Raw genomic sequence first — 17,961 nt, 5'->3', positions numbered from 1 at the left:
TTATAAATATATTGAAAAAAAAATTATGTTGATATTTTTCTTTTATAAAATGTAACAGAAAAGTTAAAAACGTTTTATAAAACTAATCAAGATCCAAAATACCCGCCTTTTATTTAAAACAGCGCCGGATACCAACTGTAGGAACTAATCTGAATTCTTTTCACTTATCCAGTTATGGCTGCATGAGTTCTTTGATTACTTAAATTTGTAATCTTAGATTATCATTACATTTAATTTGATAATTTTAACAGAAGTTTATATTTTAAAATCTAAAAATGGCAGACAAGGTACGTTTTGTACAAATTTTTTAATTTTAATGAAATAAAAATATTTTATAATATGTAAAATTATGTATTGAAAATTTTTTGTTAACATGTTTTTTGATGTGAAATTCTTAATTTTTAGGTTGATGAAACTCAAAAGAAGAAAAGGACTTTCCGTAAATTCACTTTTCGCGGAGTCGATCTTGATCAATTATTAGATATGCCAGTGTAAGTTATTTTTTGTATTTTATTCCCAATAATTTTAGGTTATGAATATAATAAACATTCATAGCTTTACTATTACTTCTTTGAACAACAAAATTTGATGATGAATTCTATATGAAATTGATGATTTAAACAAGGAAATAAGTAATATAAATTCCTAATGTTTCGTGTAGTTTGTGACATACCAAAATTTATGCTTTGATTACTAAATCAAGGTATAACACAACATCTGTGGAAATTTAAACCACGAATTTCATTAAATCATAAGTTAATGAAACATTTTAATGGGATATTGAAGCTGGTAGTAACATTTATTTAGTAAGTCTATCGATTTCCAAAGAATTGAATTTGGCCGCCTTGGAGACCGTTAATTAAAGTTTTCGGAAGTCTCAATCGATATTGGGGAATCCCCTATCGAAATTTGGTGCTCAATAAAAAAAAAAGAACATTAAAGCCAGTCATACATAATCGTTTTTCCAGTGTGTCTCAAATTGATTTGATTTAGGCAAAATATAAATACGGCTCGTGCTGCAAATTCCACTATGTATGAATATAACCATCCTAAACTTAAGGATGGCCACCATATTGAATTTTAGACACGAAGTTAATTATTTAGATAAATATTTCACGTAAAAAGTGGGTCATGAAAAAATTGTTGAGAATCCATATTATAACTGCTTAAAACTTTCGAAAATGTGAATTTGAAAAGTTTCTAAAACTCGTTAATCCTTGGTTAAAAAGATGTCCAAAAAGTTCTTAATCAAATAAAAGCCGTTTTCATTCTCAAATTGTCAGTTTTGAATCTCACTTTTAACATAAGTTTGCTCAATATTTATTGAGATAAATGACCTAAAATTCAAGATGTCGATCATCTCTTTTGAAATTTGAGGTTGGAAACCACGGATCTAGTAATTATAGTAATTATAGTAGGGATGTAGTATAAAGTCCTACTTTAGACGAGGGGGTGTATCAATCAGGGGGGAAGCAATGTGCCTACTTTTGATTGCCTGCGGCTCTCATTTGCGGGAAATTCAAATAGAACGATAATATTTCGTGTTTTAGATTTTTATATTTCTATATCCATGGTTTTAGATTGCCTCAAGCAATATGCCTGCTTTTGATTGGTTGCGGCATGCGCCTAGTTAACAGCCAAGAAAGTAGGCACAATGATACCCTGCCTCTTCCCCCTGAGTGAGACTCACCCCACTCGATTATGCTCCATCCCTTTTAAAATATTCCTATATCCATGGTGGAAACTTAAACGAAGTGCTCTGAAAGTATCATTTACCTACCGCTGATATTTCTTGGGGACTTTGGTTTAACGCAAATTTTGATATATGATTTTACTATGTTACTTAAAATTTAGTTAAAATTAAAAAATATCAGCTGATCGTATTTTTAATATGATTAATTTTATTTTCAGTGAACAATTGGTAGAATTACTCCATGCTAGAGGTAGACGTCGTTTTTCACGTGGATTAAAACGTAAACCTTTAGCACTTATCAAAAAATTGCGTAAAGCTAAAAAAGAAGCACCACCAAATGAAAAACCAGAAATTGTAAAAACACATTTACGAAATATGATTATTGTCCCTGAAATGGTTGGATCAATTGTTGGCGTATACAACGGTAAAGCATTTAACCAAGTTGAAATTAAACCAGAAATGATTGGACATTACTTAGGTGAATTTTCTGTTACATACAAACCTGTAAAGCACGGTCGACCAGGTATTGGTGCCACACACAGTTCTAGGTTCATTCCTCTTAAGTAATTGTTTTTTACTTAAATGTACATCTTATTTAATGTTTAATAAAAGCTGTATTATTTGAGTAATTTCTGTTTATTCATTTATTTCAAATTTCTATTCCTATAAACTTTTTTAATAGTAGGTTCAAATTAATAATTATGTTTATTTTAATTTTTAATACGCTTGATGCTTTACGATCTTTTCAAATCCCAAATTTCAAAAAGTTCATTATGGTAGACCGAAAACGCAAAATGATTTGTGTTATCGGTTCCAGTAAATTACAGGGTCTATGTAAGCGCTATTTTTTCTCTTTTCATTATCTTTCAGTTTCCGTTAATTACATATTGATGCAATGCTCTTGAGTCGAGATGTTCTATTCGTTTTTAAAACGTGAACGACGAATTAACAAAAACTTTGTTGTAAGACCATGTATACCCATTGATTAGATGAGATTAGATATCGAATTTGCAACATATTCATAAAATGTAAAACTACACTTTGATACCATAACAAAATTTGAAAGTTAAAAGTAAAACCGAATAGTTCAATGTGACGATAGATGATGGGTTCGCAATGTTATTAAAAACAAAATTTTGGCCCAGAACGATTTTTTTGGCGGGTTTTTTGAAATATTTTGGGTAAACTAATGATAGCATTGAATAAGAAAGATGAAGATAATTCAAAAATACGTATTATGAGCCAAGATTCGACCCTATATCTTTATCCGTTATTTAGCTATAAGCAGTTGAATTTTTGAAATTGACCAATTTTTAGGCGAGGTGGTGAGGATAATAGTATGAAAAGGAAGGACCTACAATTTTTGGTTTTTTTTTCGAATAGAAACGGGTCTATAAGTGTTTGTTGTTTGATGCCCAAAATGTTAATTCTGCAATTACTGCCAGGCAAGCACTAAGCCCATAGCGAGGCAATAACCTTAGTACACTCGAAAAATTATACGTTCAAAGTTCAGTGTTTTTCATTCTGTATACTACAAAAATCATCAATAAGCCAATTTGTCTAAAACTTAGTCTAAAAAGTCTCTTCCATTACGGTTCTAAATTGCTACAGTAATTTACTTAAATTATGAAAAATTATTTATTTCAGAATTATAAAATTACATAATAATGATGTAATAATATCCAAATATAATACTTTGTTACATTCATAATAAAATATTTCTTGTAAAAAGATTAATTAAAGTTAACTTTACAATATTTAGAACTTAGAGCTTCATTGATCCTTTTAACTCCTTTAAACAACAAAAGTTTTCATATAAGTTAAAACTTTTGATAAATCTGTTTCATAATTTTGTGGTGTATTATTTATTACATAATCCCATTCATTAACGTCATCCAAATCACACTCGGATATTGAATCATCCACACCTAAATTAAATTACAAATTAATTATAAACATTTTTTTATATTTTCTACCAAGATAATATCTTTGGTCATGAAAGAGGGTCAACCATTTTGACATCAAATAAATTAAAGTACATTCGAACGGGGGATCGAACCCACAACCTGTGGAACATGTCATGTATATCTCTTAATGCCATGTTGGAAAATTTATTACTTTGTTTTCAATCGTTACATATTTTTTTTCTGTAAATTAACGCGTCACCTCCATTGTTAGTAAAAGCAGAGTTACGGCCCAGCTCGAAATTTTTTTATCATACATTTTAAAAGTTTCAATTTCGCTTTATGATATACACAAGAAGAATTTAACATAATTAGTTGTTTAAATACCCTGAAAGATTTTCTATTCCGATGCTCTAACATTTTAACTAATAGCAAAAATTATTTTACCTGTTTTAAATATCCACCCTCGCTGTTCTCTAATTTCATTCGATGTAGTAACTCTAATTGTCTTGATTTTTTCTCCATAAGTTTCACGAAACCATTTCAAATCTGTTTTTCTTCTCGTATCACTCACTATCCATATAAATTTTTTTGTAGCTGCAATTAAAAGAATTACCGTAATTTGTACAACTGGTGTAGAAAGTGTTTTATGAAGACATTGGGAATATTGGATAGGTGAGTTTAGTGATTAACACGCGTAGATATTTTGTCCTAAAGCCGGGATGGCGTACCAATGGCACGCGATACAATATTTTGGGCACAAAGTTCACTATAAAGTATTATATTACGAACTAATACGCGCTCGTTTTTAGTTATATCGAGACTGCAATATCTAATAATAGAGTTTGCTGCAATTACATAGCATAATTAATTAAACTGCAATTGCCTAGCATAATTAGGGTTGGCATCTCTCCAGATTTGATCGGGAGACTCTTGAAATCGTGTAGTCTCTCCGGGAAAGACTCTCCCGAATCCCATATGAACATAAATTCTCCAGAGTTCAATAAAAAATGATATTTTTGGATTTTTGTTTCATATTCAGGTAAATTCGATAATTCTAAGCAACTTTTATTTAAAATACTTAAAGCATATTTATTTAATTATGGAAAAACTGAATGGTCAAAACATCCAAAATGTCGAACACTATTCGTATACTATATACTATAACTCGGTGGTATAATTAGATTAATTTCACTCTCTTCCAACTTCGTGGATTTTTGAGGTGGCAACCCTAAGCATAACAGTCAATTTCGTTGACAAAATTTTCATACGTCTACGGTCTCATTAAACTTTTCTTTATAAAAAATGGCACATTGATAAATAAAGGTTCACCACCCCTGTCCTTATACCGATCAGCCTCGTATTCATTTCTATATGTCTCATCTGTGAGGCCAATATTTTTTCATGGTTTTTGATGAAATGGTTTTTTTCTTATTGCTATTCTCATATTTGCTAGTGTATATTTTTTAATGACTTTAGAGGCGATTATTTTAAGGAGGTCACTTCCTGGACCTCCATGGCGATAGTTAACTTATGGGCGAGAAGAGCGCCACTTTTTCATATGTTGATTGTGAACCAACCAGGCTTCCGTATAAGGGCTACCTACCACTTTAACTGTGAGTCGGGGCAGTATATAATTCTGTTTTTGTCGTTTTTTTATGATGTACAAAAACTTTACTTTTACAATATATAATTGATTCATTTTAAGTCCTGCGAAAATTTTTAATGGATCTTTTTAATATTTTTGATAGATTTTGTTGAAGTTATACGACCCTCAAAACAAAATTTTATAAAAAGAATGATATACCATCTTTACATGCTGCTTTACAAAAATATCCGTAGTCCTTCTGACGAATTTCATCGCTCCATTTAATCATATCCACTCTATATTTTTCTTTGTATGGCCCATCACCTAATAATTCATTTAAATTTAATCCTAAATTATTAGCCCAATGCGTTTTTATTGGAGCCGAAATTCGTACTATCTCACAATGAACACCAATCCTTGGAAAAGTAATAATTATAATTATTTTTAAATAATAATTGAATGTTTAATATGTTTCAATGATGTAACTAACGATTCTTTTATTTTCTCAACTGTATAATCTTTTCCGGATTTTCTTTTTCCACTTACTAAAAAAATTATTCTAGGTAAATCCATTATTCAATAATACATAATTTGTGCTAAGATTTTTGACTTTCATAAACAATTAGTTTTTTCATAGACTAATTGTAAGAAACTATTCAAGACTCAGTCAGTTGAACTCGATGGCCTCTGAGGTAATAATAATTCATACCGATATTATCTGTGATCCTAATCAAAAATTCATATATCCTACCAAGTTTTCCATAGCTATTATCTTCATATTCGATAGTGCATTATTATTAGCATTTAGCTTAGCACCAATAGATTCCTACCCAAAATTATTAGTAATCATAACATGTGTCAGAAATTCTATGGTCAGAAGTCAGATTTTCGACACGTGGCATAAAAAGACTTTATGTCCATGTATATCTGTGGTCACAGACAACAACAAAATAAAATAGACTGACAATGCTAATGTACAAACGAAATTTACAAAATTTAAAAAACCTCCGACAAAGTATTCGGATAATTTTAATTTTTCGGGTACAGAATCCTAACTTCCTCGTATTTGAAACATATCTAAGAACACTCTCTATTAAATTTCTTTTTTAGAGCCTTCTCCAAACTGATTCGAACTTGAAACATAGCTAAGAACACTCCTATTAAATTATATTTCAAACGAAACAAAAAAATCAAAATCGGTTCATCCGTTTAGGCAATACGATGCAACAGACAGACAAACACACACTGATAGCGGTCAAACACTTTCTCTTTTCTTAGTTTAGAGTACTGATACCCGCTGTTATCACTCATTTTAAACGATTCAAATACTTCAGTACAGTCTCTGACATGGTACAGTTGACCAAAACAAGACGGAAGGTTAGGTTAGAGTATTTCTGAGAAACGTTCTAAAACTTCCAGGATAGTGACAATCGCGAACATAGTAACTAGATATAGTTTAAGTGAAGTGGCGACTTTTTCAAATGATTGTTTCACGCAAAATTGACTAAAATTGAAAAAAATTCACATTTTTACATTTTTATTTAAGAAAAAAATTTTTAATAATTGAAACGAATTTTTTGCCGCCGTAGGCACAGGTCTACTTTGCCTACGCATAAATCCGCCCCTGCTACTTATATTCTAGTACCAAATCCAGTATCAGTTGAAATTTATAATATCTTGTTGAAATAATGGATTTAATAAATTTCAGTATAGTTTTCTTATTCATTTATATATCATTTATGTCATATATACTTTATGTAGTATTTTATTAAAAATGATGTCTGATAGGGTTATTGAACAAATGAAAAGGACAACAGAACACATACTAATCGATTATGTATAAAAAAAAAGGGTTAATGAACGCTTACACTTTTAATGTCAAAATATTGGAATACGCGCATGCCAATCTTGTCTATTTATAATTCAATATTTTTATTGTTCAACATCAACATTGTTTTCGTTTTACGTGAATGACAAGAATATCGTAGACAAAAGACTCCATAGAAATTTTGTATAACAATTAATAATGGTTGCGCTTAATTTAATTGGAATTCGATTACACTCAAATCAAAATACTCGAATTAAAGTTGATATTGATTGTAATGAAACTGTGGATAATTTGAAGAATGACGCAGCTCAAAAATTAAATTTCCAAAAAGAAGATTTAGGTATGTTAAGGATTTTACACTTACGTTATACCTTTGAAGTCAATTTTTTCCATCTCAACTTTTTTAGTTAGGCATAACTTTTGAGATCTCAGAATCTTTATAAAAATTACTCAGTCTTGATTTTTTTATCTGAATATTTTAGAATTAACATATTGCGGAAATATTCTTTGTGATAATGATACTTTATCTAAATATGGAATCAAGCAAGGTGTAACTGTTCACGCTTTGAAAAAAATACATGAGGAAAAACCTGCACCTGTGAAAAAAATGAATGAAACTGATATTCAACAATTATCAACGGCATTTAAAACATTTAAATTATCTCCTAATTATCGTTCCGTATTACAGGTAAACTATTATTATTCACCTATAAAATAACGATTAACAGAATTATTTGTTTAAATGTCCTTAATGTATTGATTTGTCTATCAATGTTTGTAAAAATACTTGATTGTTTGTAATGAAGGATTTTATTTAGATTAGATTTTAAACTGAAATTATGGTAAATTTATTTAAAAAATGTTACAATTAGAGCCTTAACGAAGAGAGGCATCGGATTTTCATTAGATAAACTTTTTTTTTTAAATGTTGAACATGTATTTTTTCGTTTTTCAAAACAAAGTGTTCTTTTCTGGTTTTGAGACCGTTTCCATAATTGATTGATACATTTTAATAATAATAACAATTATCATTTAATATTTTCAGGGGTTATCTAGACTCGACGTCATGCAAAACATTATTCAAGCTTCTCCTGGTTTAAATAAAGATTTGGTATCTTTGGCAATTTTACAAGATCCAGAATTACTTATTCATTTGACTGATAGTCAAGTTTTACAACGTCTTCTGGAATTACATCCAAGTCTTGTCGATGTAGCAGCTCATATAGCTGCTTTTATGATGAACTCTATCCACGATGAAGCTTCTAATTTAAATCCTGATGTTCCTGGAACCAGTTCCGGTTATTCATATTCGTTAGAAGCACTTTCTGATGATGATATGGATTCATCAAGTAGTGAAGGACAATCTTCAGGTCAACAGTCTGCTATAACTGCGGCACAGTTAGCAGCAGCTTTGGCTAGTGCACAAGTACCCGTAAATCCATCATCGTCATCTCCAAGCAATCTCGGAGGCCTTATTATCACAAATGAAATGTTTAACAATGCTATGCAACAAGCTTTTGCAAATGTATCCACTAACTCACCTTCCACGGGGGGATCACAAAGTGAAGAAGAATCAATTGAATCCATTACTAGAAGATTAGCACCACAATTGAATCAAATGAGAGAATTGGGTTTAAATAATCTTGTTACAAATATTCAAGCATTACAAGCAACTGGTGGAGATGTTCAGGCTGCTATAGATTTAGTGTTTAGTGGAGTTATGTCTCCGGGAATGTAAATTTTACTGTAATAAAAATATAGCTTTATAAAAATTTTTGATTTATTTAAACTAGCATTAATGAAATCGAACACTTTTTTAAAACTACTAATCTAAATAATTTTAATACTCAATCGATAAAGGTAGATAGATAAAGGCTTTGTAGACTTAGAATTGACAATGACAATTGCAATTGTAAGTACTTAATACTCCCAAAAGTTAGAAATTAAAAAAAAAAAAGTGGTGTTTCAACATGCTGCTGTATGTTAATGATTTCCCGTTCCAAATTCAATCCTTAATTAATTTCTTCTACAATCCTTAATAATTGAACAAATTATTAGCAGCGAAACCCGGCGTTGCTCGGATCAAAATACATTGCACACGTAATGGATACAAAATCAGTTTCTCTATCTTATATGTGTACTTAAAAGTGTTGCCTCCGTAAAATATTATAAAAATGTTGTATTCTATATGCACAGCAATAGTACACATGCTTAGTATACATAAATAGTCAAGTGTACTTTTTAACTTTAATGTACAAACGAGAGTTATTCTCGGTCTTTTTTATTGGCCTTTAAAAATGGTTAAGGTAATATATAAAGACCATGACAAGTACGAGTATTGCCTTTGGTAATGCAATCTGGTAGTCTAAATAGACCTTTTCATCATGTCATAAGCGCAAGTGCAGAGTTTATTTTTTCGGACTAACAGCAATTAATTATTTAGCCCCAAACAAAAGTGAATCGTGATTCTAAAATGAAAAGGTCTATTGGAACTACTGAAAATCGGCCCACTTCCAGTTTTAATAAGTACGAATTATTATCGCCTGTTGGCGGAGTTGCAACTTTCAATTATCAATATCCTTACCGCATAATATTTTGTTAATTCAACAAAGAAATGGCATGGTAGCATATGGACGCCACAGTTATTGTATTCGAAAATGTGAACTCGTCCAATCAAAAATGTACTACTAGCATTGTCCCGATTAATTTTTTAATTAAATAACTTATTATGTCGATATCATGCCTTTTTTTTAGATAATTGTTATGAGAACCAAAAGCGACAAATAAGTGAGAAAGCGAGGAGGTATATTTTATGTTATTTTAATTCCCACCCCCTGACAGAATAGTGATTTATGACATATGTACAATTAACGTTATTATACCAAGAGGGCGGGGCGGGGCGGTGCATATAGATATTTGAAACTTAAAAAAGAGGAGAAAATTTTTAACATCATGAAAAAAAAAATCATTTAAGGTAGTACCAGCATGGTATTTGCAGTTTCTATGTTAAAGCAATGGTACAATTTTTTTTTCGACAGAATTTAACGAAAAATTAAATTTAAGAATTTAATAATGCTTACTATTAATTCCCAAAGTTTCAGAAATTTTGACCGTTTAAAATGGGAAATAATTATGCCAACGTCCCAATTTCGATCAATTTACGTCAAAATTAATATCTCGAAAGTGAAAATTAATTTTTAAATTTTTTTTTTAGAATTGTATTGTATAAACATTTTTTTCTACTTTTTCTTCAATATATAATAATATCATAAAAAATAGTTGGAGAGACCAGACATTTTACATGCTTTAAATGGGACATGACCCTCAAAATCGCGAACTTTGTCTTTAAATATCTCGCGATCTAAACGGTCAAAAATTATGAAATTTTAGGAATTCATAAATAAAGCTATTATAAACCCGAGAAAAAAAATTCGGCCAAATCTGTCGAAAAGTGATTTCATGCTGGTACTACCTTAATTTAAAAGGAAAATTGTTATCCATACCAGAATACGAACCAACGTGCTTTGATTTCATAGGCAAGTGCTATACAGACACAGTCACCCCGCTTTTTTTATAAACATATAATTAACTTAATACTTACCTTTCCTAAATAATTAATTAATTGGTAATTTTGTTCTGAAAGAAAAACTTGGATAGAAAATTTAAAAAATAAAACAAAATTTAAAATATATAACAATTTTTATTTATTTATAACAAAAAAAAATGTTTTAAGTTTTCATGAAAAATCATTGTACATTTTCTTAAATCAAATTAACAGAGATTCTTCTTTTCTTATTAAAGTTTTTATACAAAATAAGTACAATTATATCACTGTGTTAGATCTTGATCAGATTTTGTTTAGTTGCAAAGAATATTTTAAAGTATGACTTGTATCACAGATTAGTAAAGTTTAATTATTAAATAATATTTATTGAATGGCAATTATTACGTTGTAAATACTCGCCAGGCCAGGATATTATATTGTATATTAATCCATGCGCATGAATAATTATGCTCTCGCATTAATTACACAGGTCTGTGACTAAAAAACTGCATAGGATTTTTTACATTTTCTTATAGTACAAGATCCGAATTAAGGTCGACCTTCACCCATCTGTTTACCGAATGAAAGTTATTTTTTATGAAATGTAAAATATTTACAAATATCCCTGTTGTGGGTTGCCCTAAAAAATATGGTCCAGACAACTTTTAATAAAAACATCAAAACTTGGAAAGCTTGTAAACTTTATTTTTTGACTGGTATTTTGTGGACAATCATATCACCGTATTTGCAATAAAATTATCTTTATTTATATATGTGAGGCAATGAATTAACAGATGAACGTAATTACTATTCACAACTTGTATAGTTGTATAAATGCGAAAATAGTGAACGAAAAGAGGCAGACAGCATAGCTGCTGCATATTCTTTATGGCTTTTACTTTCGAGTAGATCAATATTCGTTAGATATGTAAGTCAGTGAAAAATTTCAAAAAATTTTACTCTTGATATTTTCACTAAAAGTAGTCTGGACCACATTTTTTTAGGCAACCCATTGCAGGGATATTTGTTAACATTTTATATTTCATAAAAAATAACTTTCATTCGGTAAAGAGATGGGTGAAGGTCGATCCTAATTGGGATCTTAGACTATTATAGATTTTGAACTCCCAAAAACAGGAAAATATTCAAAACATTCTATCACATAGGTTTTTATAGATATTAGTAACAGTTGGTATATTTTCAAAGACTATTCATGCAGTCTGTTTATAAGTATTTTGGCGGGAGAGACTTGTCAAATGTCAAAGCAACTAAAAATTTTGATATTACATAAAAATATCGAAATTAAAAATTTAGAAAAATAATGGAAGAATTTACAGATTATATTGTTCGATTCCAAAAGGAAGATGTTATAAAAATAATGCAAAATGAATCGTTAAACGAACATTACAATTTATTAATCAAGTAAATATATATTTGTATAGACATGTTTATGCATGTAAAAATCGCGCTAAATTTGATTATCTTTTCCTTTTTAGTTTTGTAAAATTATTTGAAAATTTACCAAACTTTGGAAATAAAATTTTAACAAATCCGCTTGATACATTACAAATTTGCGATGATGGTATAAAACAAGTTCAAAGCAAAATAATATCTGAAAATTTAGAAAATAATCCACAATTATCAATTAAAAACAATGTTCACACTCGAATTTTTGGTTTACCAGCATGTCCTGAATTACATCGTACAATATTCCCAAAAAATTGTGATTTAGGAAAATTTCTTAAAATTTGTGGTAAATACAGCTATTTACGGTTTATCTATATTTATATACTTTGTTGGTGCGGTAACCCCCAGGGTACTCCATATACCTTATGGTACGAGAACTGGCAACATTTTTGAGCGTGAATTTTAAAATAGCAGAATTTCGGATATTTAATTAATTATTAGGTTAGGTTAAGGTAGGGATAATGTACCTTAGAATTTTGGGCAAATTAAAATAACATTCTTTAACTATAAAACTAAGTAATACTAAAATTACAGCTCTTTGGATTATAAACATTCAAAACTCGAAAAGGGCGTCCAGAAATTCATTTTTCGAATGCCCTTTTCGAGCTTTGAAAATTTAAAATTCGATGACACCCTAATGTAAATCATAGCAAAAAATTGTTTGTTACAAATCCGATCCCGTAACAATAGATCAAAAATAGTCCGCAAAACAAACAAAAAAGCACAGTACATAAACAAAAATAACAGGTTTAAAAAAAAGGAAAAAGTTTTTTGATGGAAATTAGGGACTTTAAATATATTTTTGCTATGTTAGTAATCTTCCATAAATTTGAATCCTCGAATTACCTAATTACCAACAAAACATCTTCGAAAATTAAAATTTATTATGCTTTCTAGAAAAATGCTAATTCCCCTCAAAAATTAGAATTTCCGAGTTGCCAAGTTTCGTCTGGACACACCATAGAATACTAATGAGCGGAAAAAATTTTTCAATTTAAGAATCTCGTTTAGATGTGTTTTTGGAGATTTTGGCATTCTCTCGCTGGAGTAAGCCTTTCAGTTAATTTTTACCGACACAAAATTTCTTAGAGAGAATACAAAATTTTTATCATTTATTTATTTTTATCATTATTATTTAATTTGTAGGCACTGTAGTGCGAACTACAGCCGTAAAAATGTTGGAATATCAACGACAACTTTTATGTACCAAATGCAAACACGAATTTACAGTTGTTGCTACTTATGAAAAAAAATTCATTTTTGATATACCGAGATTTTGTCCTAGTCCTGAGGGATGTAATGGAATGAATTTTAAAAAAATACAAAGTAAATTACAACATTCAGATTGTAAAGATTATCAAGAGCTTAAAATACAAGAGCAAATTAACGATTTAAATATTGGAACTATTCCATCATCCATGTGGGTCACATTAGAAGATGAATTGGTTGATTCGTGTAAACCAGGTGATCATGTGGGAATTACGTAAGAATTATACTTCTAAATAAATTGTAATTTTTAATAAGGGTTCATCTCCCTCGATAGAGCAATGCAATACAATCCATTAATGCTAAATTTACTTGCCTTTTTGGACAAAACCTGAGATGGATTTTATAAAATTTGTAATACAATTATAAATTATATATTTTTGAATATTACATTACAGTGGAATTGTATTAAAACGTTCAAATAACGTAGCGATTGGTAAACGTCCTGATATAGAACTTGTGTTACGCGCAAATTATGTTCAAATATTCAACGAACAAAAATCAACCACAAATGTTACTGATGCAACTATCAATGAAATAAATACGTTTTGGGAGAAAAATGATCCATTTACGGCACGCCACATTATACTAAAATCCATATGCCCTTCGGTAAGATTCATTACGTAGTACAGATACAGGTTTATAGCGGAAATAGATGAAAAAATGTAATGAAATTTGGCGTGAATTTGATCAAATTAAATTTTTCAATTATCTCAATAAATAAAGATCTGGTTCATGGAAAATTCCGTGAATTGGATTCAGAAATCAGTAAACTTTTGATTTTTCAAAGACTTGAAATTTAAAAAAAATGATATTTATGGATTTCTAAGTCGTAAAATTTTAGATGCTGATTTCAATGAATTCTATTCGGAAAAAAAATATTCTTATTGACACAAATAGGATTTTAATCGATTTTAATATTCTCTGTTTCATATTTCAAGTTTCATGCTTTTTTTCGAAAATAATCCTGTTTCTAGCTTTGATCCCGTACCATTCCATTAAGATTCACATAAATAAAACAATACTTTATTTATCTAGATATTTGGTATGACAATGGTTAAACTTGCTGTAGCTTTAATTTTGGCTGGTGGTTCAAAATTTTCTGAAAGTCATACTCGAACAGAACCACATTTGTTAATGGTTGGTGATCCCGGTACAGGAAAATCACAACTGTTGAGGTGGATAGGGCATGTAATACCGCGATGTGTGTTAACCACTGGAATTGGTTCTACTGCAGCTGGTTTAACAGTAACTGCCGTAATGGTAAATTTTATTAAAAAAAAAAAAAAAAATTGTTTTATAAACATTACTAAGTTTTTTTTATTTAGGAAGATGGTCATTGGCAATTAGAAGCCGGTGCATTGGTATTAGCTGATGGAGGAGTTTGTTGTATCGATGAATTTAATTCAATGAGAGAACATGATCGTGCTAGTATTCATGAAGCAATGGAACAACAAACTATTAGTGTTGCAAAAGTAAAGTATTTAATTATTAGCTGTTATTCGCGTTATCATATACCTCTCAAAACATTAGACCCGCGGTAAACCGTCCCCTGTTTAATCCTACACCTTTTGTAATTCGACATGATGATAACAACAAATACAATGCAGACTTATTATAAATAATCTTCATCAGTGCATGTTTGAAGACAAGCTGGCTACATCTTAAATCAAAACAAAGCAAATAATTAATATTCATTTTTTTGTTCGAAATTTTATTATTGTATTTTTCGAAAACGAAAAGCCTTTGATCAAAAGTTTTTATGAACCTTTTTTATTTTAATTTTTAACTCATTTTAATTTAATTTTTTATACCATGTATATATGAAATATACATAGTATTATAAGTTTAGTCCCAAGTTTGTAACGCTTAAAAATAATGATGCTACAAAAAAAAAATTGGTATAGGTGTTCATAAAATCACCTAATTAATCCATTTCCGGTTGTCCGTCCGTCCGTCCGGCCGTCCGTCCGGCCGTCCGTCCGTCCGTCTGTGGTCACGATTACTCAAAAACGAAAAGAGATATCAAGCTGAAATTTTTACAGCGTGCTTAGGACGTAAAAAGTGAGGTCAAGTTCGTAAATGAGCAACATGGGTCAATTGGGTCATGGGTCCGTAGTACCCATCTTGTAAACCGTTAGAGATAGAATAAAAGTTTAAATGTAAAAAATGTTCCTTACAAAAAAATAAACAACTTTTGTTTGAAACATTTTTTTGTAAACATCACTGTTTACCCACGAGGGCGCTAATTAGGTACAAATTTTATAGTATGTATTAATATCAAAGTGAGTATCTTTTGTTATTTACGTGACGTCAAAAAAACAAACGAGTGCGCATCAACACTTGCGCATTATATGAGAATATCAGTTAAATATGTCAGATATGTATGTATGTGAAATGTGACAGAGTTATCAACACTGCCTATACATGGTATTTCAACAATTAACTCAGTCAATTGTTTGTTTTCACTTGTTTTTTTTTAAATATTAGTTTTTATTATTTCTCAATTTGTTTTGTTGTAGGCTAGTATGGTGTGCAAGTTGAGTACAAAGTGTTCCATTCTAGCTGCCGCCAATTTCAAAGGAGATTTTGATGCAAATCAACCCTTAGAGAATTGTGTTGCAATAGCATCTCCATTACTTAGCCGTTTTGATCTAGTTTTAGTATTACGTGATACTGTTAATGAAGAATGGGATTTAGTTGTTTCAGATCATATATTAAATACTCCAAAATTAGTTAAGGACACTACAAATTATTGGCCAATCGACACATTAAAGGTATTTTTGCAATTTTTTCCACTAATTCAATTTTTTTTTTAATATCACAAAATGGTGAGCAAATTTAAGTTATTGGATTCAGTATGCCAAAAAAACGTTCATTTTATTTCAGGCTTACTTTATGATAATAAAAAATTTAAATCCCGTATTAAATCAAGATGCTAACGATATATTACGAATTTACTATCAACATCAACGACAGAAGCCATCCCGTAGCGCTGCTCGGACAACAGTTCGTCTACTCGATAGTTTAATTCGGTAAGCTGCAGTATTTTATATTATTATCAAATGTAATTATAATGTTTTATGTTATATGTAACTTATAATTTTTTCTAGATTATCACAAGCACATGCTCGATTTATGTACCGAGAAGAAGTGACTGTTTTAGATGCATTAATGGCTGTTTATTTAACTGAAATAAATACTGATTCAAATTTATTACGTGCGGAATGCTCAAATCCAAAACAACAATATTTAGAAATTGTTAGAAATATTTTAGGGAAATTAGAATTATATGATATACTAAAACGTGAAGAAGAATTGTTATCTAATAATTAAGTTTTTATGTGATTGTCTAGAAATAAGCCACTATGTTAAGATTATCCCAAAGAAATTATTCTGAAATTATTTTATAGAAACAATTTTCTAAGTTTAAGTGTTTCTCTACCTCTTACCAGTTAGTAGAAATAATCTTAATAAGTTACTTTCTTTCGGAATTGGAAGTTGAAAATATCTTGAATCAATCAGATATGGTTGATTTTCTAAATATAAATATCAAGTTTCACATCAAGGGCAGATTTGGTATTATAAAATATTACATTTTTATACAATACGAATATTTGAATTTACATCATAATACCTGCATGAATAAATAATAATTTTTTGGATCGATTTACTTGTTTTTATTTTTTTTAACGCATTTAATAAATTTTTGTTATACAACATACGTTAAGAAGTGTTTTTTTTTTAAACATGGATATATAGGGTGTTTATGTTATTTTGTGGCTACTTTTTGGTTCAAACAGCCATATGAGATTGTGTTCCTTACCTCTACATTCCATAATATACAGTGTGCCCCGGATAGAGGTAACTATACTTGTAAATTTTCTTATTTTGCATTTTAAGAAAACAAGTCATTTATAAAAAAATTTTGCTTATTCTGAAAAGTATGTAGGAATATTTAAAACTTCTAAATAATGTACAGAAAATTTACAAGTATAGTTACCTGTATCTGGGGACACACTGTATATGCTTTACGAATATCTGCATATCTCACCGACTTATTAACTAAATATAGACCGCTAATACAATATCCCAAAATATTATTGAAACAGTTGAGCTTAGTAGTTACAGTCGTTCGAACATAATATTTTGGGTGCATAGTGTGGTGCACTATATTTTATCTATGGTGTGGTGGCAGCCTGCGTGCCAGGCAAATTTGAGAGCGGATAAAAGAATGTAAGGTGTAATAAGTTGTAGGTTTGCACTGCTAAGTTTTTTTCAATTTACTTAACCCTGGTAGTCTATATTTAAAATTTGTCTATGCAATCAATACCTTATTTTTTCATATGATTTACAAAAAAAAAAAAAAAAATTCATAATCATAATTTGCAATTTTCTTCACCATTCAATGTACTTTCCACATATTTTCACCAATAAAAAGTAAAGATATACGAATAATACATGCATTTTTCTTATAAATATTAAAATAGGAAAATACAGTTTTATGAAAAATAAAATATATGCAGGCATAAACAATGGAAATATTTCATATATCATATTAAAAATTAGTAATTCAGAAAATAGTACAAATTTAATTAAATACTACATAGAAATAAATAGAAAGTAACTGTTTATTCTATTCAAAAAAAAGTAATGTCTAAAGTATAGCTC

At 29.6% G+C, this 17,961-nt stretch overlaps 4 protein-coding genes across 4 annotated transcripts; 3 read left to right on the top strand and 1 right to left on the bottom strand.

Moving 5' to 3' along the window:
* The first annotated feature begins 149 nt into the window (after window positions 1-149).
* Window positions 150-2,322, top strand: LOC123297281 (40S ribosomal protein S15). The gene is made up of 3 exons (XM_044878882.1): window positions 150-287; window positions 406-491; window positions 1,912-2,322. The coding sequence occupies exons 1-3, from the start codon at window positions 276-278 to the stop codon at window positions 2,258-2,260; spliced, it is 447 nt and encodes a 148-aa protein (XP_044734817.1). The 5' UTR covers window positions 150-275; the 3' UTR covers window positions 2,261-2,322.
* Window positions 2,323-3,397: 1,075 nt separating this feature from the next.
* LOC123297280 (probable phosphomevalonate kinase) lies at window positions 3,398-5,864 on the bottom strand. Its single transcript, XM_044878881.1, has 4 exons — window positions 5,676-5,864; window positions 5,405-5,601; window positions 4,045-4,194; window positions 3,398-3,621 (listed from the first exon to the last, which is right to left on the bottom strand). Exons 1-4 carry the CDS (start codon window positions 5,756-5,758, stop codon window positions 3,488-3,490), a joined length of 564 nt encoding a protein of 187 aa, XP_044734816.1. The 5' UTR covers window positions 5,759-5,864; the 3' UTR covers window positions 3,398-3,487.
* Window positions 5,865-7,119: 1,255 nt separating this feature from the next.
* Window positions 7,120-8,785, top strand: LOC123297279 (ubiquitin-like protein 7). Its single transcript, XM_044878880.1, has 3 exons — window positions 7,120-7,353; window positions 7,496-7,701; window positions 8,059-8,785. Exons 1-3 carry the CDS (start codon window positions 7,212-7,214, stop codon window positions 8,749-8,751), a joined length of 1,041 nt encoding a protein of 346 aa, XP_044734815.1. The 5' UTR covers window positions 7,120-7,211; the 3' UTR covers window positions 8,752-8,785.
* A 3,106-nt stretch (window positions 8,786-11,891) lies between these two features.
* LOC123298171 (DNA helicase MCM9-like) lies at window positions 11,892-16,669 on the top strand. Its single transcript, XM_044880099.1, has 9 exons — window positions 11,892-11,979; window positions 12,054-12,310; window positions 13,171-13,507; window positions 13,689-13,899; window positions 14,329-14,553; window positions 14,619-14,765; window positions 15,813-16,067; window positions 16,180-16,325; window positions 16,404-16,669. Exons 1-9 carry the CDS (start codon window positions 11,936-11,938, stop codon window positions 16,624-16,626), a joined length of 1,845 nt encoding a protein of 614 aa, XP_044736034.1. The 5' UTR covers window positions 11,892-11,935; the 3' UTR covers window positions 16,627-16,669.
* The last annotated feature ends 1,292 nt before the right edge of the window (window positions 16,670-17,961 follow it).

The sequence above is a fragment of the Chrysoperla carnea genome, chromosome 4, assembly GCF_905475395.1.
Source record: "Chrysoperla carnea chromosome 4, inChrCarn1.1, whole genome shotgun sequence".
Classification (NCBI taxonomy): Eukaryota; Metazoa; Arthropoda; class Insecta; order Neuroptera; family Chrysopidae; genus Chrysoperla; species Chrysoperla carnea.
The sequence above is the reverse complement of the archived record's forward strand: the minus strand, read 5'-3'. Positions and strand labels throughout refer to the sequence as shown.

Excerpts from the sequence above, each read along its gene's own strand:
- LOC123297279 (XM_044878880.1), top strand. The coding sequence starts at position 7,212 with ATGGTTGCGCTTAATTTAATTGGAATTCGATTACACTCAAATCAAAAT. Across the intron at positions 7,354-7,495 it reads TTTCCAAAAAGAAGATTTAG|AATTAACATATTGCGGAAAT; the intron begins GTATGTTAAGGA and ends TGAATATTTTAG. Across the intron at positions 7,702-8,058 it reads ATTATCGTTCCGTATTACAG|GGGTTATCTAGACTCGACGT; the intron begins GTAAACTATTAT and ends TAATATTTTCAG.
- LOC123297281 (XM_044878882.1), top strand. Across the intron at positions 492-1,911 it reads CAATTATTAGATATGCCAGT|TGAACAATTGGTAGAATTAC; the intron begins GTAAGTTATTTT and ends TTTTATTTTCAG.
- LOC123297280 (XM_044878881.1), bottom strand. The coding sequence starts at position 5,758 with ATGGATTTACCTAGAATAATTTTTTTAGTAAGTGGAAAAAGAAAATCC. Across the intron at positions 5,602-5,675 it reads GTTGAGAAAATAAAAGAATC|GATTGGTGTTCATTGTGAGA; the intron begins GTTAGTTACATC and ends TACTTTTCCAAG. Across the intron at positions 3,622-4,044 it reads AGGGTGGATATTTAAAACAG|GTGTGGATGATTCAATATCC; the intron begins GTAAAATAATTT and ends AATTTAATTTAG.
- LOC123298171 (XM_044880099.1), top strand. The coding sequence starts at position 11,936 with ATGCAAAATGAATCGTTAAACGAACATTACAATTTATTAATCAA. Across the intron at positions 13,900-14,328 it reads TAAAATCCATATGCCCTTCG|ATATTTGGTATGACAATGGT; the intron begins GTAAGATTCATT and ends TTATTTATCTAG. Across the intron at positions 14,554-14,618 it reads TAACAGTAACTGCCGTAATG|GAAGATGGTCATTGGCAATT; the intron begins GTAAATTTTATT and ends TTTTTTATTTAG.